Source organism: Lithobates pipiens, unplaced genomic scaffold (genome assembly GCF_037356315.1).
Source record: "Lithobates pipiens isolate NorthernLeopardFrog02 unplaced genomic scaffold, aLitPip1_a1.2 Scaffold_16, whole genome shotgun sequence".
NCBI classification, from domain to species: domain Eukaryota; kingdom Metazoa; phylum Chordata; class Amphibia; order Anura; family Ranidae; genus Lithobates; species Lithobates pipiens.
In genome coordinates, this window is record NW_027507748.1 from 610,833,119 (window position 1) to 610,856,086 (window position 22,968).

At 41.2% G+C, this 22,968-nt stretch overlaps 1 protein-coding gene across 1 annotated transcript in view; it reads right to left on the reverse strand.

The window, feature by feature from the left end:
- The window catches only part of ATP8A2 (ATPase phospholipid transporting 8A2), a 1,022,388-nt gene that overhangs the window by 758,678 nt on the left and 240,742 nt on the right, over positions 1-22,968 (reverse strand). The window contains exons 9-14 of the mRNA XM_077484049.1: positions 22,057-22,184; positions 21,768-21,879; positions 17,885-18,050; positions 11,527-11,654; positions 7,345-7,422; positions 1,386-1,474 (exon numbers count right to left, since the gene is read on the reverse strand). Of these exons, the coding sequence (XP_077340175.1) occupies positions 1,386-1,474; positions 7,345-7,422; positions 11,527-11,654; positions 17,885-18,050; positions 21,768-21,879; positions 22,057-22,184 (701 nt within the window). The remainder of the gene's footprint in view (positions 1-1,385; positions 1,475-7,344; positions 7,423-11,526; positions 11,655-17,884; positions 18,051-21,767; positions 21,880-22,056; positions 22,185-22,968) is intronic.

Consider the following 22,968-nt stretch of genomic DNA (forward strand, 5'->3'; position numbering starts at 1 on the left):
ATCCCCTTACAGATAACTAAAAAGATCACTAGTGTCAGTGGGAACTTGTCTGAGAAGTACTGTAGAAACTGCTCATTGCCCAAGGAACCCCTCACAACCTCTGGAGGAACCCCAGGGTTCCATGGAACTGTGGCTGAGAAACCCTGGATTAGAGTGTATGGGTGCAGGTTTGATGGTCACATGGTTTTTACTACTGTCCATGATCCCAGATTGAAGACCTACTAATGTCCTCAGGTCCTATCAGGAAATTGACCACGAGTTGGCCTTTATGGTTTGCTTATATTCATATGGAAAATTCAAAGCGAAGCCAATGTCACCATGTAATACATGTGATACTCGAAAAATTAGAATATTGTGCAAAAGTTAATTTATTGCAAACTCGTCTGACCTGAACCCCATAGAGAAACTATGGGGCATTGCCAAGTGAAAGATGAGAGACATGAGACCGAACAATGCAGAAGAGCTGAAGGCCGGTATTGAAGCATCTTGGTCTTCCATAACACCTCAGCAGTGCCACAGGCTAATAGCTTTCATGCCACGCCGCATTGAGGCAGTAATCGCTGCAAAAGGTGCCCAAACCAAATACTGAGTACATATGCATGCTTATACTTTTCAGAGGTCCGATATTGTTCTATGTACAATCCTTGTTTTATTGATTGCACTTAATGTTCTAATTTTCTTAGATTGTGGATTTGGGCTTTTCATGAGCTGTAAGCCATAATCATCACAATTATGACAAATCACGGCTTGAACTATCTTGCTTTGCATGTAATGAGTCTCATATATTAGTTTCACCTTTTAAGCTGCATTAGTGAAATAAATTAACTTTTGCATAATATTCTAATTTTTCAAGTATCACCTGTATATCTCACATTACAGTGTCACTGTTAGCAGATGCTTTCTAAGTATGTATGGGACCTACACTCCATAGAGTACAGCCACAAAGTTCTGCCTACAGGAGCCCTGGCTCTAATAGCCAAGCTAGGGTCGAAGACAGATCTTGTCTGTGATCACAAAAAAAAACTGTCCCTCATATTTTTTCAAAGTGTCAAATTATCTTTAAAAAGTGAATCCTATTGCTGCAGAATGTGTCTTTCTAGGTATCAAAAGAGGGTCACAAGATGGACAAGTCGTTGGCCAGTTATTTAGTGATATCTGGCAAATTCTGCATTTTATGGTCAACTGTCCACAAATCAATCTGATCATTACAGATGTGAATAGTATTCCTTGGAACTGGATGCCAGCCCCACCCAAGTGGTAAAAGTTAACAGCATGACCCTTGCATTACATATCAAACTATACTGCACTAAATAAAAAGAGTTTTTTCATATCCTCCTTGTACATGCAGGAAAAAAGCCTGGTTTGCACAGTGTGGAATTACTTACCCGTATGTAATACCGCCAATGCTGCATTTCTTGAAGTGCATGACATTGCAGGTTAAGGTTCCAGTTTTGTCCGAAAACAAATACTTCACCTAGAGAGGCAACCAGATACCATTATCAATCTTCTATACAAATAGTCCCTAAAGCATCTCACACCAGAACGCATACGTTTATGTGTACTCAATGAAGTGCATTGGCGTGTTTTAGACGTGTTGTGGTGTTTTATTTTATAGACTCTTTTTGATGTGAATGGCAAACTGCAGATCAACAAAACTAAAACACCACATATGCATTTTTTTTCCATTGCAACAGTGTGAAAAGGTTGTGTTGAAAACAATGAATTTCCCCATGTCTATGCTACTGAGCTGGAAAATACAATAAAGAACATTACAAGGCATTGGATATACTGTAAAGGAGACTGGATTCAAAAATAAAAAAATAAATACATTGCAAAACAAACAATGAAAAAATAATATTACAATATGCTGCAATGTACCTATAGCAGGAGAATATAATGCACTATTATTTCTACATATTATATATTTTTTCCAATATAATAGTTTTGTAGTATGGTAAAAGGAAATGTTTACACTTGCTTTTTATTTTTCTGTGGGTTCTTCTGTGTTGGAATCACTATAACTTCACGGAAAAATCAACGTTTTTGATCACAAAGTTTAGAGGAGGGATCTCACAAATATTCCCTACTACTATATCAGTTTTTTTTTAACATGTGTTATTCTCTATGATTAAGGATAACAATCTGTAACTCATTTGTTAATATTTCAAGGCTTTAAAAAAACAAAAAAACTTTGCTTTATGGAGGATTTCCACAGATGTGCTAGTTACTATTTGCATAGTGACACCCTCGGAAAAAAAAACACATACCATGTGCATTGCGAATTAGGAGAAAAGGACTTTACATCCAGAACAGATGCTTGTACCACTCAGCCATGGATACATGATTTTTGAAAACAACAGACATTCCTATTTATATAACTTCATATTTAAAGGGGGAGTAAACATTTTTTAAAAACAAACAAACATCCATACTCACCTCCATGCTGCAGCATACGTGTGAAGCTGCAGCTGTCCCATGCTGACTCTTTACACCAAGAATTGAGTGATCACATACTGCCAGTGCCATTGCTATGGAGTAGCTATTGGGGCTATAGCCCCAAATCTGGGGCCCATAGCCCTGAGTCTCTCATCGGGTGCAGCAGTGGCATCAGTGGTGGATGTGGGCGCCATGAAAATAATCAACATCTCGGCCCTTTTATTTTGTTCTGCCAGTGCACACTGGTTGCTAGAACCAACTGGAGTCTAGCAACAAGTGATGTCACGTCACCTGAGTGACAAAGCATGAGCCCGAGGCACAAGCGTTCAGAGCAGAGCTCCATGCCAAGTGGTTTAGCTCCGCTGCCCACCTCCTCTATCTTCTCAGGCGCAACTTGCGGCATGCTGAAATGGAAGGGAAATAGAACCAAGGACTTGAGAGCACTTATCTGGTATGAGGTGAAGCTGACTGAGCACTGAGGATGCATCACCTGTGTCATGAGGGAGCTAGCGCTGCAAAGAGACCCATACAAAGAAGAGGGGTTCATGCTGGGAATTGCAGTCCTTAGCTTTTGGGAGATGTGTGCCCACCCCCCAAAAGTGAAGGACTACAGGTCCTAGCATGAACCCTTTAGAGCTCAGGATGTGTCACACTGTTGTCCTGAGGGGGGTTTGTACTGATGGAGGGGGGTGGTCTGGACTTAGAGGGGGTCTGTACTGATGGAGGCGGGTTGTCTGTACTGATGAAGGGGGGTGATCTGTACTGAGGGGGGTCTGTTCTGATGGAGGGGGTGGTCTATACTGAGGGGGGGGTCTATACTGAGGGAGGGGGGTGGTCTGTACAGGTGGAGGGAGGTGGTCTGTACCATGCTCGCAGCCTCTGACATCTCCTGTACCATGTTAGCAGCCTCTGCATCTCCTGTACCATGTCCGCAGCCTCTGCATCTCCTGTACCATACATGCAGCCTCTGCATCTCCTGTACCATGTCCCCGCAGCCTCTGCATCTCCTGTACCATGCCCGCAGCCTCTGCATCTCTTGTACCATGTCCGCACAGCCTCTGCATCTACTGTACCATGCCCACAGACTCTGCATTGCCTCCTGTACGATGTATATGTGTATATATATATATATATATATATATATATATATATATATATATATATACACACACATGCACATTTATATTATATACATGTGTATAGCCCCCAAGCGTATGACTTTCTTTACTTCACTGTTATGTGCTCTCGCTAAAAAGATCTTTTGTAGACCTAGCAACGTCCCTGCATACCACTGACTGTTCAGTTCTTGTTCAGCTCCAAGCTGAGAGCGGTGACTGTCATGCAAAACCAACTGTCAATCAGCACAGAATGACAATATTGTTGGGACATTTTCTTTCCCATCAGCTGGTAGCAGGAAAATAGCCTGTTATAAGCTGACTCTGGGTCAAAAGGAATACAAAAGTAAATGTACTTCTGTGACCCACAACAGAAGTATGGCCAAAAAAGCTTTAACGATACTTCTCCCTAAAAGTGTACATAGTGTGGCTTTCCTTCACACAACACAATTTGGTAAACCGAGTCCCAATTGCACATATAGCACAGACACAGGAAATCAAGCATAGAGATCTCACCAATATAGTGTTTTGAGAGAGAAGAAACGGTAACATGGGCTTACTAAAAACTAAAGTATCAGTTCTAAAGCCCAATTCAAGGAATTTGATTAAATCTACCCTTGCTGTGCCCCCCAACCACACACAAACACACTGCAGGGGTAACTGCTTGTTCAATCTAGGGGTGCAATAATCATGTGTAACACCTACCTTATTCCTTGTTCCAGAAAGTTCCCTACAGCGATGTGACTGGTCCCCTAAAATCTCTTCTCTAAGGTGCTTCAGTCAGAGTCGCACTACCTCCTCCACATACAATACAGGGTTAATAGCCCTGCATTGTACGTGATGACAATAAGGGACAACTCATAGATTATAGCAAGGGGGAGCAGACGAGCTGGCTGGGTAAAGTAAGGGTTACAGCTTTATCATCTCCCCCTACATTCAACCAACATTTAACCCTTGCGGTGCAAGGCCAGTTTTGTCTAATTAAAATGGCTTTAATGGAACTGCTTCTTTAAGAACATCTGTTATTATATGCAACCATTCATTATGGCAACCGATAAGTAGTCAGGGAAAAAAAAAACGTTAGCACATTTCATTTTAATATTTAATGAACAGAGATTTAAAACGGATTATAATTAAAACCACTAGCCACCAAGACCAAAGCCTGTGTGGAAAAAACACATTATAAAATTCCTGCAATAAAGCAATTGCACCAGAGGATGGCAGCACTGTCACATGCCATACTGCTAGCACTTTAAAGAGAACGATTATTCAGAGTATATTATTACAGCTTGAGACAATCATTTTCTTAGAGGTTCTGTATGAAAACTTTATACCTGTTTCCACCTGATAAGACAGTGAATATGATTACACTGTAAGCTCTAAATAGGATTACAGTATTATATGTAGGGGTCAGGCTGGTATAGGATAGTGATACATATAACAATGCACATTGTAATGGTATAGTAGTTAGGTAGTATAAAATATATTTTCAAGAAATTGTAATGCCTACTAAGTGAAATCTTCCCTCTGCTATGCATCAGCTATTGCAACATTACATACAGTAGCTATTATAAAATCTACCTCTACAGAACACTAAAACACTGGGGGTTTCATTTAGTCGCATAAAAGGTGCCCGCACACCTTAAATGCACAAAACTCCCTGTGCACCCAAAGCCCTGAAACCTCGCAGTACTATTATAAGCCAGAGCTTGGAAGGTGGAATCAGCTGATTTTAGTTCATGCGGCTTCTCTGTACACATTGTCACCACATTTCCAGGGTCTGCTAATAAGTCCATATCACAAACTTATTTCATTTATTTATTATTGGTATTTATAGACCACTAACAATTTATGCAGCATTTTATGCATATATTGTACACAAGTGACCCATGCTGATAACAGTGGAGCGAGACAGCAGTGAGAAATGACACTTTGTGCTTTGGAGAGAAGCAAGTGGACACTATATAAATATGTGCTTTGCTCAGATTTCATGTCTGAGGTTTACAACCACTTTAAAGCTGAACAATACTCACCTTAGCTCCAGCGATGCAGCGTCCTCGAGCTTCCAAGCTTGCTTCCAGGTCTCGATCGCCAGGCCACTCTCACTGGCTGCGTGGGATGACATCACTACTGCGCATGCGCAGGAGTTCAGTCAGATTCGGCATAGCGGAATTTGTACGGTGAGCTGCACCTGCACGGCTCATTGTAGAAGGGCGGACAGGTAGGTAAGTAGCTTTAATGCAGAAGATACAAAGCATGTCTCTTCTGCATTAAAAATCCTGCCCTTCTGTCAATTCGAATACAACTGCCTAAAAGTCCACTTTTAATAACACTGTAAACTAAACCTTTACTTTCCAGCTCGTTTACATCAGCGGTTGTGTGTTGCACGTTACATGCATTGGTGCTATGCGATACAATAAATAGCACTTCAGTGCACCTTGCTAACAGGCTTGATAAAGAATGAAAGGCACTGCATTGCACAAAGGCATGTAACGTGTATTGCTGCATCTTGCAGTAAACTGTGCAATAACATGGGCATTACAGCAAGCGGCCATAATGGGCCCTTGAGACCATTGCATATAGAAAGGCTTCTTTACAGTAAGAGCTAAAAAAATTCTGTAAAAGATCTCCAAACCAGTTAGCCAACTCATTAGATTGCTTAAAAACAGGCTGGATCTGTTGTTCCTTTTGATGGACAAAATACTGTATAACAGGCTATTAATACTATAGAGAAATAACTTTGTAGATTGTTAATGTAGGGGGTATCCAATTGCTTTAGGGCACAGGAAATTATTTGCTCCCTGTTGGAGCACATCAGATGACATTTTTAAAAGTTTTTTTGTGACTTCCTGTGGATCACCTACCTATTTAGGGCTCTGGGGATATGGATGTTTAAGGTACTGGCTTTAAAAAGACAAAAACATTGTTTTTTTGTCTTTTAAGGCCTCATGCACACTGGACGTTATTAAAAAAAGCCAGTAGCGTTAGCTGTAGAAAGCTGTAGCTGTAGAAAGCTGTAGCTGTAGAATGAGTTTTTCAGCATTTTTTTGCAGTTTTTAGCTGTAGCATTTATCAGTATTTTTGAGCCATAAACTTTTAGAGGAGTATAGTTTTGCTAAAAAGAAAAAAAAAGTTAAAAACTGCTACAGCTAAAAAAAAGTTACACAAAGCTGAAAAACTCACACTACAGCTTTCTACAACTAACGTTACTGGCTTTTTTTTTATAAGTTCCAGTGTGCATGAGGCCTTAAACCCAATGCACACATCTTATTTTAATTCAATTACAGCAATATGATGAAATCAGACTTATTCAATAAGACAAAGAACAATGTACAGAAGGCAATAGCTGATAATAATAAATCAAAGGTGAGTGCGCAAAGTGTCAAAACAAAGTGAAATCTGCACTCACTATATCCAAATGTAGAATAAACCAATATAACCTGTAATTGTGTTGTGCTACCAAAATAAAGTGCATGTGCACATCATTTTATCATTCAGGTGACCTTTTCGATATATTTTGATTTGTTTTTTCACTTGATTGGATGATAAAATGATGTGCACATGCACTTTATTTTGATAACACGTTTACAGGTTATAGTAGCTGATAATAACCAGTTAGTAGACATTTTTTAATATTTAAACTGATGATGGGTGAAATTGGAATGGTTGCTATTAGTTTCTGCCCTTTACACAACAAATACCCCACACAGTTTTTTTTTTTTTTTGTTTGTTTTTTAAATAATCCTGAGTATGAAAAATACCTGATATAAGATGGGAATAAAGAACAGCTCACCTGTCCCAGCTCTTCATTCAGATTGGACGTTCTAGCCATTGCGGGAGTGTCTGTCTCTGCATAGTACATATCTCTGTCCTGTAATACAGAATAGACTTCCATCAATATTTCATGCTGGGTAGACATGTGCAAAAGGAAAAAATTAGTTTCGTTTCGTTTCGTTTTAATTCGTTAATTCATTAATTTCGTTTAGTTATATTCGTTAACTTCCTTAAATTCGTTTTCGGATTTCGTTTAGTTTTCTACCGAATTCGAAAAATCGGCCACATGCGAAAATATTTCAACGAAATTCGAAAATATTTCTACCGGATTCGAAATGATTTTAACATGATTCGACATTATTTCAACCACATTCGAAAATATTTTGTGACCCGACTTTAGGGCCATGTATCTCGGGGTCACTTGGTGCTAGAAACTCCAAATTTGGATATGTTGTAGTGCTAGTACTGGGGTTTCTAGCTATAAGTGACCCCGAGATATGTGGCCCCAAAATCGGGTCGCAAAATGTTATTAGTTAATAGAGCAGAGAATGACATTTTGCGACCCGATTTTGGGGGAAGTATCTAGCACCAAGTGACCCCGAGATACATGGCCCTAAACTCGGGTCACAAAATATTTTCGAATGCGGTTGAAATAATGTTGAATCATGTTGAAATAATTTCGAATGCAGTTGAAATAATGTCGAATCATGTTGAAATAATTTCGAATGCATTCGAAATTATTTCAACATGATTCAACATTATTTCAACCGCATTCGAAAATATTTTGTGACCCGACTTTAGGGCCATGTATCTCGGGGTCACTTGGTGCTAGATACTTCAAATTGTTGAATCATGTTGAAATCATTTCGAATGCAGTTGAAATAATGTCGAATCATGTTGAAATAATTTCGAATGCGGTTGAAATAATTTCGAATCATGTTGAATTCATTCGAATTCATTCGTTATATTTCTTTCGTATTCGTTGTAATCTGTTATTTTTTTATTCGGATGCATCCGAATGTCCGAAAGATGCAAAATTCGGCCGAATTTCGATTCGTTACGAAACGAATTGCACAAGCCTAATGCTGGAATAACTGTGACATTTACAGATCAGAGAGACAGTTGAGTATACATTACAAATGTGCTCAATTATCAAAGGGGCCCGTTCATAAAGAACCAGCAGACTAAATATTGTTTGCAGCTTCTTGGATTGCAGCTTTTAGATTGAACCTGCCCCTCTTTTCCCAAGCTGAGATATATAGACTAGTAAACTAAAAGAAAACTGAATTGACTTCAAAGGTTGAAAAGAAAATGTTTGAAAAAACAAGTGTATTGAAACAAGTCTGGTGAACGTGTACGGGAAAGACTTGTATTACAATATAGTGAAAATCATACTACACCCGCAAATATTTTCCCCAACATTTTCAACAGCTTAGCTTTATAAATGTGGAAAAAAGGTGAAACTCATTTTTGAACATGCTTTTATAAATAGGTCAAACTATGGAATAAAATAAAAAAATTAAAAAAAAGGCAATTTCAAATCTGTTATATAATGTTTTTGTTATATAAAGGATTTTTGTTCACATTGGAACTGCCTCTCTCTTCCAACAATTTAACGGAGTCAAAGGAGATCAAATACAGGTCAGAAGGAAGTCAACAGTCAATGAACACAATGGATGATTGTAGAAGCATCTGAAACTGATGACAAACACAAGTGAAATGCACCTGAAACACATTGCACTTGTCCATATACAGACATACCCCGCTTTTAAGTACACAATGGGGTTTATTTACTAAAGCTGGAAAGTGCAAAATCAGGCTCACTTCTGCATAGAAACCAATGAGCTTCTAACCCCAGCTTGTTCAATATAGCTTTGGTAATAAAACCTGGAAGCTCGTTGGTTTCTATGCAGAAGTGAGTCTGATTTTGCACTTTCCAGCTTTAGTAAATAAACCTCATTGTGTACTTAAAAGTGGGGTATGCCTGTAAACAAGCCCTTGGGCTCTGAGGCACCATTCACATCTGAGCATCCAAAAGGCTCAGCATGCAATATCCTATGGTTTTTAAAGGTGTTGCTTAAAACTTGTAGTTGGAAAAAGTAGATGAAAAAATGTATTTTGAGCTACAAGCTTCAAGCATTTTTGGGCCCAACAGACTTCAATGAGAGCACCTGAAAGATGTGTGAATATGCCCAAAAAAGCAAGTGAAAATACACATAACACACATTTTTTTCCCCTTTTAACAACATTTCTCATCCAGCCTGATGTCCAGACTTTCCAGGCTTCAAGTTATAGGAGAGGCTCCCCATCCCAGATGCAGGTGCCGACAGCTCACAGATTACATACAAAAAGTGCCAAAAATTCCCATGTGAGTTACTGATTTACACGTATTTCACAATACTATTACTAGTGTTACTAAAGGCATTTTTTTTTTTAAATTAAAATAACAAACATGTTATACTTAGCTGCTCTGTGCAGTGCTATTGCACAGAATGGCCTTGATCCTCCTCTTCCCTGGTCCCCAGGGGCGATCTCGGCTCCTCCTCTTCTTCTTAGGACTACCAAAGCCAGCCGCTTGCTATGGGGAGAAACATAGTCCCCGCGCTCCTAACCTGTATGTCTGTGGAGCCATGCTCCATAGACTTACACAGCGGGGCCCCCCACTTCCTTCTCACTGCCTTTCATTGACAGCAGGAAGAGCCAATGGCTCCTGCTGCTACTTGAATGCTGTGTAAAGAGGAAAAGAGGGGAGAATAGATGCAGCCGGGCACAGCACTGATCTCTTCTCCCTTTCACACAGGGGAAGGGGGGTACAGGAAGACTGAAAACATGTTTTACCTTAATGCAAACAACGCATTAAGGTAAAAAATGTTTTTAGGTTTAGTAACACTTTAAAGCGGTTGTATAGTCAAAATTAGAATTTTTACCTACAGGTAACCCTATAATAAGGCTTACCTGTAGGTAAAAAAATATCTCCTAAACCTGTATGGTTTAGGAGATATTCCCCTCGCAATGAGCCGCTGACTGCAGTGGTGCATGCACACAGGGGATTCTCGGTTAAAAGCCCGGCAGAAGCCAGACTTTGCCAGAAAGAAATCTCGCGGGGGTGACAACATCGCGGCTCCAGCCACTCACAGTGCCAGAGCCGCGATACCCAGAAGACACGCCGAGGGAACATGTCAGCACCCTCTGCGTGGATTGGGTGAGATGTCGGGGCCTCGTTCTAAGGTATTTCATAATGAGCTAGTATGCCTTTTCCCTTACAGGTGCGTAATAAAAAAAAAATGTCAGCGGGTATACAACCGCTTTAATGCTGCACTTAGTTTGGTGCCCCCTGGTGTGTTATTTTGATCCTGCAGGTGTATCCACCCATTCAGTATTCCTATCCTGGTCTGAGGTTCCCTGTTGTTGAGAGACTGTCTATCGGAAACCCTTACTATGTGTTGAGCTTGATTTTAACTGTCACAATGTGAGTTCTTGTTATATGTTAGGAGAGAAATTCAAGCATACCCATGTAAGGAGAGTCTTGCTATTCTGGTTTACCAAAAAAGTAGACTACCAGGTAAAGATTTTTTTTTTTCCAAAATGTACTTGGCTTGTAACACTAGAAATTACAATAATGTACATTTGTTGTTTTTCTCGTGCTCAACTGAACTGGCTGAATTTTGATCTGGCCAGCTTTAGCTATACAGTACCTATAAATGAAGACTGTAACTTGAGAAAATTTAAAAGACTTGAAAAATCTTTTGAAATCTGCAGAGAAATCAAAACTTCCAGGAGTGTTGCTCTCTTGGATCCCCTGCACCTCTCAGTGGTTCCTCCTTCTGACCACTACTATGTCCCCATCTCATGGAGGCCAGAGGGAGTAGCCATTGAGAGCTGCAGGGGACCCAGGACAGTGACACTCATGGAAGTGGAGGTTTCCCTGCAGACTTCACTTGAAGGGTGAAGCAAAGGTATGCTTTTATGCTTTTATGCCCAGTGTTAAAAATGTAAAAAATCGGAAGGCTTGCTTTAAGTTTTATTTTGGGGTATCCATATTGTGTGTGGTATACAGTTTCCCACAGCTAATAGAGATTTTCTCAGGATGTCTGGAGCTGGACACACATTACAGTCAAAGACAAGAACTTTGATTCGTTAGACGCCTCTTATCATGTTGTTCCAGGCACAGGCTCTCATGAAACTCATTTCTCTCACTCACCCAGTTGATGAAAAGCGCTTGAGTGAACTTCACCACTTCCAGGGTAACCAGCAGGCTAATGGGAATGAGGTTATTGTATAGAATAATGAATGTCAGGAGATTGTATCCAAAATTGTTAGATATAGCCTCTGTAGAAAGAGCAATACATAATTAGCATTGTGTTCTGAAATATAACAGTAATATTAAACAGCTCACATAAACACCGACAGATGATTGCAGTATTGTGGAAATGTGCAAAGAAATATGCTTTTCAATGTACACACAAGAGGGCAGAGTATGCTTACCAGGGGAGTAACTATAGGGGTCGCAGGAGTATGGCCGCCCTGTACACCTGGATAGGAGAGGTGGCATGGGCAGCAAATAGAGGAACCAATCACCTCCGTTTTCTTCCTGCACACGCTGAAAGGCTGCTTCTCTTCTCCCGCAGGCATTCAGCGGCTGCAGGAGGAAAAGGGAAGGCATTGGTTCCTCTATATGCTGCCGCTGCCACCTCTCCCATCCAGGATACCTGTCTCCTGCTGCCCCCAGGCCCCTGCCCCCCCCCCCCCCGCGCTTTCGGTTTCCCGACCCCCTCGGCTCCTGCAAGGGATGGAGAGCAGGAAAGGGGTCGGTAAATATCTAATTTATAGGTCCCTTCCTTTTCTGAATGGACACAGTTATCGGTACTGATCACTCCTTATTCCTCTCCATTCATTCTGTGAAGCTGAGGCTGCAGAGATGGAGATTGGAGGCAGTGTCCTCAATCTCCTTTCTCTGACTCAAAGATGAAACAGCAGAGGTCTGTTTAGACCCCTGATATTTCACTAAAGCCCCCTAACAGGGCTCCTAACAAAACTGTAAAGAATTATAAAAAAATGTAATTATAAAAAATAAAATAACAAAAATAAAAAAAACTACTGACACCAGTGGCAAAACTACCAGGGTTGCAAAAGCTGCACTTGCACCAGGGCCCTGGTTTTCCACCACTGTGGGGGGGGACCCAAGACAGTAGGAAAGGAGTCCGCTGCAAAACATGTGACAGGGTCTCGCTGCAGGACCATATTAAAGTGCCCCACCAAGGTGAGTAAAGGGCCCCGTATCAGTTGGAGGGGGCCCGGCTCCGAAGGAAGGGCCCCAGCTGGGGTCAGGCAACCCTTAATGGATTCTTGCACTGGGGCCCTGAAGGTTCTAGTTACGTCTCTGATTACTTACCATGACCAGGCTCTTATTTGTAGTCATAGTCGTTCTAATTGTGCTGGGAGTGGAGCACATGAACCCCCCAGCTCTATTTTATAATAATAAACACATACTCTTAAACCCCAGTTCATTATATAATCCTTCTCTTGTCCCTTTACATCAAGGACAACTTCATACACTGAGCCCAAAAAGTTAGTATCAGCAATAAAAAACACATGCTAGGTTCACATAGGCAGCAGTTTCCACTACCCTCTGAAAAAGCTATTCTTTATGTATACTGAATGGCTGTTTTTGTTGAACAACAATTAGCTTGCACTTGCAGCACAGTCCTATTGACTACAATGGGTGAGTTTGACAAGCAAATTCAGCAAGCCAAGTAAATGAAGCCATGAAGCCAAACGTCACGACCATGGCATGTGTAGCACCCAACTCTGGCTGTCTTGTTAGGTTTTCGGTGGGTGGTAATAACACAGCCGAACTGCCCATTTTTACTGCCAGTGTGATTCATACCAACATCTTTTATTTTTTTATTTTGGACAGAGTGGGGAAGGGTTAAAACACCTGTCAAGTTTATTTTTTGCTGTATATTTCTTGTCTATGAGGAGATTTCCCTTCCTGTCTCACAGATAGAAGACCAATGGGTCAAAGCAGTGAATTTGAAAGTGAGTATATAATGACAGTGATTGCTTCACTACCAGAGAATAACGTAGGCTCGGTTCACATCTATGCAGTTTGCTTTCGATCTGTTTTTGCAGTGCTCTTGCACACGCGATTTTGCAAGGATTTTGCAACAATTTGCATTTAAAAAAAAAAATTTTGCCCAATTTGTTGTTTGACAGATTAAAAAAACACGCAAATCGTGGCTAAAACCCACTACATGCTTTTCTGCAGCCTTTCCATTGAAGTCTATTGAAAAAAAAAAAAAGCACAGTTTTGCATTTTAAAAAGTCCATGACCCTTTCCAAAAATGCAGCAGCTGAAGAAAGCATAGATGTGAATGTGTGCCATAGGAAACCATGTTAAGTTATTTGTAGTGCAAAAAGCACCATAAAACGCATAGGCGTGAAACAGGCCTTAAAGTTCCCAAATTTTTTCTCTAGTGGTGAATCAACCATTGCCATTTAAACTACTGTACATTCACCATGCAGAGGATGTTTGCTGATTATCATATTCATATAATGTTGCAACATATATGTTGCAATATTTTATGTCACACTGTATTTGCTCAGCTGTCTTTCATGGTACGTATACACCTATGCGTTTTTTAGTGTGTTTTGCAGTTTGTAGAAAGGCACTACAGTCTATTTAACATGGTTTCCTATGGTACTAGTTCACATCTATGTATTTTGTGGGCAGTGCATTTTTGGAAAGGGTTGGGGTCTTTTTTCCCGTGATTTGCAGCTAATAGACATCAATGGAGTTGCACCAGAAACGCAAGTGGTGCATTTTTTATGCGATTTTTGGTGTGTTTTGCGTTTTGCGGTTTTTATTTTACCACTGTATATAGCTGGGAAAAGATGTCGGTGGGAAGAGACAGCTCAAGAAGAAGATAGCAAGAAGAAGTGGTGGGAAGGAGAAGACAGCAGGAAGAGACGACAGAAAGGAGGAGACAGCTCAAGGAGGAGACGGCAGGAAGGAGAAGACAACGGGAATAGATGGCTAGAGAAGACAGAGCTACTAAAAAAGGAATTGTCAAAATCTGTCTCTTGTGCTTTTATCACATTTCACTGGTTTTTTGGTGAATGGGTAGAGGTACAATGTACCCGATACCCATTCACATGGGGGAGGGGGGGCAGGATCTGGGGGCCCCCATCTTCAAGAGGGGCTTTCAGATTCCGATAAGCCCCCAGCCCGCAGGCCCTGACAACCACTGGCTAGGGTTGTCGGGAAGAAGCCCTTGTCCTCATTAACATGGGAGCAAGGTGCTTTTGGGTGGCACCCACCCCCCCACGTTGAGGTCATGCGGCCTGGTATGGTTCAGGAGGGGGGACGGGCGCTTGCTCGTCCCCTCTCCTGACTGCCAGGCAGCATGCTCCAATAAGGGTCTGGTATGGATTTTGGAGGGGGCCTCACACCATTTTTTATTTTTTTTTGGCGTGGGGGTCCCCTCCAAATCCATAATAGACCTGTCTGGTATGGACCTGGGGGGGAACTCCACGCTGTTATTTTTAATACATTTTTTATTGTCTGCAATTTTTTTTAACATTTCGCTTTTAGCGTGGAACCCTGCTGATAGCTGATGACTCATCAGTTGCTAAGGATGCCGCAAATGGCTTCCCGGCCCCCTCCTTAGCAACTAGCTATAGACAATGTTTTTTACAGTGCATTTAAATAGAAAAAAAATTTAAAACGCAAAATGCATGAAAACTACATGCAAAAACACATAAAAAAATGCTGGTTTAAAAACGTAAAATGCACTGAAAAACTTGCCTGACAAACGCATGAAGCGCAGCCACATAGATGTGAACCTAGACTCAAACACATTGTTTTTGGAAGAAATACACTTTAATGAATTTTAAAAAAAAAACACTAAAGTTAGCCTCATTTTTTGTATAATGTGAAAAATGATGTTGTGCCAAGTAAATCGATAACCAACATGTCATGCTTTAAAATTGCACATGCTCGTTGAATGGCATCAAACTACGGTACGTAAAAATCTCCAAAGGCGACGCTTTCAACTTTTTTACAGGTTAACAGTTTACAGTTACAGAGGAGGTCTAAAGCTTTTGCTATTGCTCTTACTCTAATGATTGCAGCGATACCTCACAACGTAGGTTAGACCTCTAGCGCTGCACTACTCCAAAATGCCGCTGAGAGATAAACAGGAATTGACATAGCCGGAAACTGCCTCCGTACATCGGCATGTGTTCCAGGCTTTGATCTAATGCCAGGTGTGATCCCTGTAAGGTGGTCTATGCCACAATAGACAAATGAACTTAGGATAGATGCTGCACAGCGATCCCTCATAGTACATTATGCAGTGCTGGGACTCCATATGGGTAAGCCTAAGTTGCCTATTTTATAATGCTGATTCTAAGAGCATGTGCATATAACAATTGCTCCATTCAAGAGAATTGCTCTATACAAAAGTAGAAACCCATCCCCCTCTTTTTAATATGGGAGGAATCTTTGGCTATCTTGTGTTGTGGGAGGGTCAGCAATTAGATTGAAAGTATTTAATTAACCACTTCAATGCAGGGCATTTTCACCCCCTTCCTGCCCAGGCCAATTTTCAACGAGGGACCCAAGCTGCCTTCCGAGCTGACATGGCGGGACCCTCGCAACATCCACACCGGCTGAAGGATGACCTCAGGTGTATGCTGCAGGCCCTTCCGACAAATGCTGATATAGAAGCCCTGATCACACGCATTGAGGAAGCCCACAAAAGAGACATACAAGAGGTGAGGGTAGAGATATACTCCCTCTCCGATCGTATGGACTCTGGGGAAGCATCCATGTCCTCCCTGGAGACCAGAGTGATGGCCCTGGAGTGCTCTCAGTCCTCACAGGCAGCCACTGCAGTGGATATACAGCTCCACCTGGAGGACCTGGAGGACCGAAACCGCAGCAACAACCTGCAGCTGCCGGGTATTCCGGAGGCCACGGGCACAGAGGACCTGGCGGCAATGGTGACGGCACTTTTTCATACAATAATGGAGAACCCGCCGCCATCCCTGGAGTTAGACCGGGACCCTATTCTTCTGTAATTTCCTGATAGAGATACACTCTGGTAGAGTGAATTGAAAACCTGAGACGGGAAGCACGGAGTCACACATTGCAACAGGCTAAAACCTGAGGGAATAGACACTTAAAAGACATGGGAATAGCGGCTCAAAACTAAAAGGGTAATGTACTTGTAGAAATGGGTGATAAGTTTTTGCCACGCTCTATGTACCTGTACATTGAAACACTATTTCTGACAGAACAAGTTAGCTTGTCACATTTGATATGCTGTCATTTGATAGGTTGTCATTGCTCATCTCCCATGTACTTGATGATGTTGTATTTCACATTTGAGACTGAGAAAGGGACAGAGAACATAGATTCATCAGTCCCTTTTCTCGGCAGCTTCAGCTGCATATATGGATGAATAGGAAGCACTCTGAGGCTTCCTGTTCATTCACAAACTGAAGCATAGTAAGCACTGACTGCTGTGATCATTCAGGAAAGGAAAGGGCTGGTAAATATGAAATATTTACCTGCCCATTCCCCTGTTCTCCATCCTGAAACAATCCATCTGTTCATCCTCAGCAGCAAGCGGTGTGAGAGAAGAGGAGGGAAGCTGGAAGTGCTGCGGGGCAAAGGGTCACACAGGAGGGCCTAGACAGCAGGGGGTGGGCTGATACAAGAACCTATCCACCTGTAGCACGTCCAGGGGGGGGAGTAAAAGCAAGCAGCACTGCATGGGGGAGACACAAGAGGATAATAGGGCAGTACAGTTGTTCCTTCTGCTCTGCAGGTGCCCAGTCCCCCCTTTTGTACTGGTGGGGCTCGGTGCCCGGTACAGCAAGGAAACCTGTACTGCCTTATCAGTGATCCCATGTGTGTATCTTGGGTAAAAACAATCATTAATACACTACCTAACTCTAGTGATTTCTGAAAGATATAATTTGCTCATCATGAAGATGGTTATATTCAACAATCGTATTGTTAAATGTATGGCCAACATTAGTACTATGATTTCATTATCAACACTACATTCTGCTGTTCTTGTTTTATGTGACTGAAGGTTTGTAGAATGAGTTTTGTGATAATCTGAAGCTTTGATACTTGGCTTGTAGTATTCAAAATCAATAACAAGTTGTTAAGAAAAAACAGATACACCGTGTGAACTATCACAATTAACACATGCTAGTAGGCTTCCAGGTTGTTTCAAGCGATAGTGTCACAATGATTCAATTTAGACAATAACATAGAATGCTAACAAAGGTGGAACAAACAATGCTGCCTGTTTCATTTATGCATACACAATAGGCTTTGTATGCCCACTGCCTGAGCAGTAGAGATAGTGTGCAAGATTTATATATCTCTTGCTCTGACTGTACCAGGTTTAGGGGCTATCATTTAATGAGCACCAAAAAAAATGCAACACTTGCCTGTGCCATACACAGGATGGAGCTGAAACCACCTTTTCAATGATTTGGGAACAAAAGCAGCACATGATACACTAACATGGACTCACCACTGCTCCCCAGATACCAATTGGTTTCTCCATACTTCCTGTTCCATAACAAGGCCCCGACAGAGCTGACCAGCGCCATGACCAGGAGGATGCAGAACAAAACCAAGATCTGTATATTGGTTACTTTCTCTACGTTGGATCTCTTCAGAGGTGCTTTGGTTGAATTCTGATATAAAAAAAATAAATAATAAGATTTACCTTAAGAAGCCCATTTACAGTGTGGCAACACATGAACGAATGCACACCTTAGTAAAATGCAAATTAACATGTGTTACATATGGTAGTGCATTTTTTTCAATGACAACTCAAAGCTCCTCCGTCATACATGCACTGCATAGTAGTGCGCTGCACTGAAAAAATGCTGCACATTAATTTTTTTATCTGTTCAGGTTATTTGGCAGCCCATTCATTTGACTATGGTGCTTAAACACAAAAAAAGTTCACGGGAGAAACTAACTACTTGCCATCCACCCCGTAGCAGATTTACTGCTACAGGGCAGCTCCCCCTTGCAGGATCACGTACAGTTGATATAAAAAGTCTACACAGCTCTGTTAAAATGTCAGGTTACAGTGATGCAAAAAAATTAGACAAAGCTAAATCATTTCTGAACTTTTTCCACCTTTAATGTGACCTATAAACTGTACAACTCAATTGAAAAACAAACTAAAATCTTGGGGGGTAAAAATAAAAAATAAATAATAATGTGGTTGCATAAGTGTGCACACCCTCTCATAACTGGGCGTGCAGCGGTGTTCGGAATTGCGCAATCACCTTTAAACTCATGTTAAATAGGAGTCAGTACACACCTGCCACTGTAAAGCTCAGCGATAAAACCTAAAGACTTCAAAGTAGTGTATATAGCACATAAATATTACTGATTAGTTATGAAAAATCAGTCCAAGTGGTAAATAGAAAACAATCCTAGTAATGCCGCGTACACACGACAGGTTTTTCCGTCAGAATAAACTCTGTTTTTATTTTCCGACGGAGTTCTGCTGAAATCGTCTTGCCTACACATGATCACACCAGAATGCGGTGACATACAACAGGTACGGCGGGACTAGGAAAAGGAAGTTCAATAGCCAGTAGCCAATAGCTGCCCGTGCGTCGTTTTTTGTCCATCGGAACAGCATACAGAAGAACGGTTTTCCCGATAGGAATTGATTCCTTCGGAAAGATTTAAAACATGTTCTATTTCTAGGTCTGTCAGAATTTTGTTAAAAAAAGTCAGATGAGGCATATACACGATCGGAATATCCGATGAAAAGATTCCGTCCGGCCGTGTGTACACGACATAAGAGTCTTTGAGGATCAAGTAAAAAAGTCTCTGGTGTTTAACTGCTACTGGTGGTGAGGCTGCTTCAAGCAGAAGCTGGAGACCCGGTGACTGCAGAAACAAAAGGGCAGGGAAAAAAGAGAGAGAAGCGCCAAGTCACTTCTAGTGCAATATCATGGTTACATAGTTACATAGGTGAGGTTGAAATTATATTGATCTGATTATATGACTATATATCGTATTGTTTTAATAACAAGTAGCAAAAGGTTTAAAACACTCACATGGTGTTGAATAGGGAAAGGCCTGTCAGATGAAGCAATGGAAGAAGCAGAGGAAGCCTTGGATGACAGCAGCGAACATCATGTGTCAGCGGGAGCTGAAGCCTCAAGGAGACTCAGGAAGATGCCAGTGTGGAGATGTTCCAGGGCTATCAAACCTTGTTACTGCCTACCACTGTGCTGACCAAACAGATCACCTTTCGGAGGCAAGGCCACACCTCCTTCATCAGCTTCATCAGCAAAAACTCTCCCAAAAGCATGTAGGAAAAGGTGTTATGGTCTGATGAACCAAGGTCGAACTTTTTGGCCATAATTCCAAAAGATGTGTTTTGTGTAAAAACAATACTGTGCATCACCAAAAGAACACCATACCCACTGTGAAGCATGGTGGTGGCAGCATCATGCTTTGGGGCTGTTTTTTCAGCTGGAACAGGGGCCTTATCCAAGGTAGAGAGAATTATGAACAGTTCCAAATACTAGTCAATATTGGCACAAAACCTTCAGGCTTCTGCTAGAAAGCTGAACATGAAGAGGAACTTCATCTTTCAGCATGACAACGACCCAAAGCATACATCCAAATCAACAAAGGAATGTCTTTAACGGAAGATTAAAGTTTTGGAATGGCCCAGCCAGAGCCCAGACCTGAATCCGATTGAAAATCTGTGGGGTGATCTGAAGAGGGCTGTGCCCAGGAGATGCCCTCGCAATCTGACAGATTTGGAGTGTTTTTGCAAAGAAGAGTGGGCAAATATTGCTAAGTCAAGATGTGCCATGTTGATTCATACCCAAAAAGACTGAATGCTGTAATAATATCAAATGGTGCTTCAACAAAGTATTAGTTTAAGGGTGTGCACACTTATGCAACCATATTATTTGATAGTTTTAGTTTTACTTCCCCTTAAAAGATTTCTGTTTGTTGTTCAACTGAGTTGTTTATAGGTCACATTAAAGGTGGAAAAAGTTTGGAAATGATTTTTGTCTATTTTTTTTACATTACAGAAACCTGACATTTTAACAGGGGTGTATAGACTTTTTATATACACTGTTTATACTGTACATGTGATTCTGCACTTCCACCTGGTCCGCCGATGGCGTCCAATTCTGCTGTGAATAATCACAGCAGAAGTCGATCTGCAAGTGCCAGGCACTGGATGTCTTACAGCACCCACCGATCGTCGGTAAAGCATACAGAACTGAGATCTGTAAACAAGGCAGATCTCTGTTCTGACGGGGGGGTGGATTTTGTGTTCCTACAAAGTAGGGGATAAAATACATCTCTTCCTCTAGTAAAAGCACCTCATACAGTACACAAAAACACTGGCTGGGCACACACTTAACCCTCTGATCGCCCTAGATGTTTAACCCATTCTCAGCCAGTATCAGTAGTACAGTAACAGTGCATATTTTTAGCACTGACCACTGTATTAGTGTCACTGGTTCCCACAAAGTGTCAGTTAGTGTCAGATTTTCCTCCTCAATATCACAGTCCAGCTATAAGTTGCCGATTGCTGCCATTACTGTTATGTAAAAAAAAAATCATAAATATGTAACATCGTTTGTAGAAGCTATAACATTCACATAAACCAGCATACACTAATGCCGTGTACACACGAGCGTTTTTCCATCGGAATAAACTCTGAAGGTTTCTCCGACGGAATTCCACTGAAGCTGTCTTGCATACACACAGTCACACCAAAGTCCAACCGACAAGAAGTGGTGACGTCTGACTTTTTCTGTGGCATATTCCGCTCGTGTGTACACAGCATAATTGTTTTTCTTTTTTTTTACCAAAAACATGCAGCAGAATACATATTGGCCTAAATTTATGAAGAAATTTGATTTTCAAAATGTTTTGATTGGATATGTTTTATAGCAGAAAGTAAAAAAATATTGTTTTTATTTTCAAAATTGTCAGTCTTTTTTTTTGTTTATAGCGCAAACAATAAAAAAAACGCAGTGGTAAACAAATACCACCAAAAGAAAGCTCTATTTGTAGCAAATAAAGGACATACATTGTATTTGGGTACAATGTTGCATGACCGCGTAACTGTCAGTTAAAATAACACAGTGTAGTAAAGCAAAAAATGGCCTGGTCATGGGGGAGAGGTAAATCTTCCAGAGGTCAAGTGGTTAATACAACATGCCAGAATGGCAATGCATACACGGACCCTGAAAAAAATCATGAGAAAAAAACATATAATAGAAGAGATATAATTTGTAATGACATAGCGGACAGTCTAGGGAACCACAGCGTGCACTTGCAGCCAATAATCTGATACTTATGGGCATTTTATACATATTTGTTTATATTTTTATCAGTGGCGTTACCTGCATGAGCTTGCTGTCATGTCCTGTGTACACAACAATCCCCACAACCCACTGAGTGTTCCTGATCTGGGCCCCTCGTAACAAGATCTGTTCAGGTCCAACAGCAACTGGGCTAAAACAAGAAAAAACATTGGTGGTGATCACAATGCATTCCTAGCAATAAAAACAACAATATTGATCGCCTTATAACAAACTGCTGTGATGCTGTTTCTGATTGCGCTCACTCTGAAGAAAGTGACAACTCTGCTAGTCAGCTCTATAATTTGTACTAACAAAATCCTCAACTGACCTGCTGCTTTCAAGTCGTAGGTTTCCAGTAAAGTCATACAGATGGCGATTTGGCCCCTCGCACTCAATCCTTCCCGTGATCTTTACCAGGTCATCAAGGGACTGTAGAGCCGCTGTGGCTGGTAAACCCTAAGAACAAATTAACAAAATATAAAATATAATTAAGAAGTTACTACAATAAGCATTTTTATGGCTTATTCAGTAGCAAAGTACAATTACTGAAATGTAACCAGTCAGTAATTATATTTGAGCAAAATGATTGGCTGCTATAGTAGTGTACATTGGATGTACACTACTACATAAAATATTTAAGGGTTAACACTTTCACTGCAGATGTTTTATGTGCTCTAGTCCAGTGGTCTCCAAACTGCGGCCTGCAGGCTGGATATGACACTTTGCTTACCTTTATCCAGTCCTCAGGGCACTATTCCTCCCACTGATACAAAGCACTATTCCTCCCACTGTAACCAACAATGGGGCACTATTTTTCCCACTGACACCAGTAATGGGGAACTATTACTGGCACTAATACCAATAATGGGGCACTAATCCTCCAACTACTACCAATCATAGGGCACTATTCATCCCACTAATACCAATTATGGGGCACTATTCCTCCCACTAATAACAATGATGGGGCACTATTTGTCCCACTAATACCAATGATGGGGCACTATTTCTCCCACTAATACCAATGATGGGGCACTAATTCTCCAAATAATACCAATGATGGGGCACTATTGGGCCCACTAATACCAATGATGGGGCACTATTCCTCCTACTAATACCAATGTTGGGGCACTAATTCTCCAACTAATAAAATGATGGGGCACTAATCCTCCCACTAATACCAATGATGGGGCACAGTCCTTCCCACTAATACTAATGATGGGGCACTGTTCCTCCCACTAAT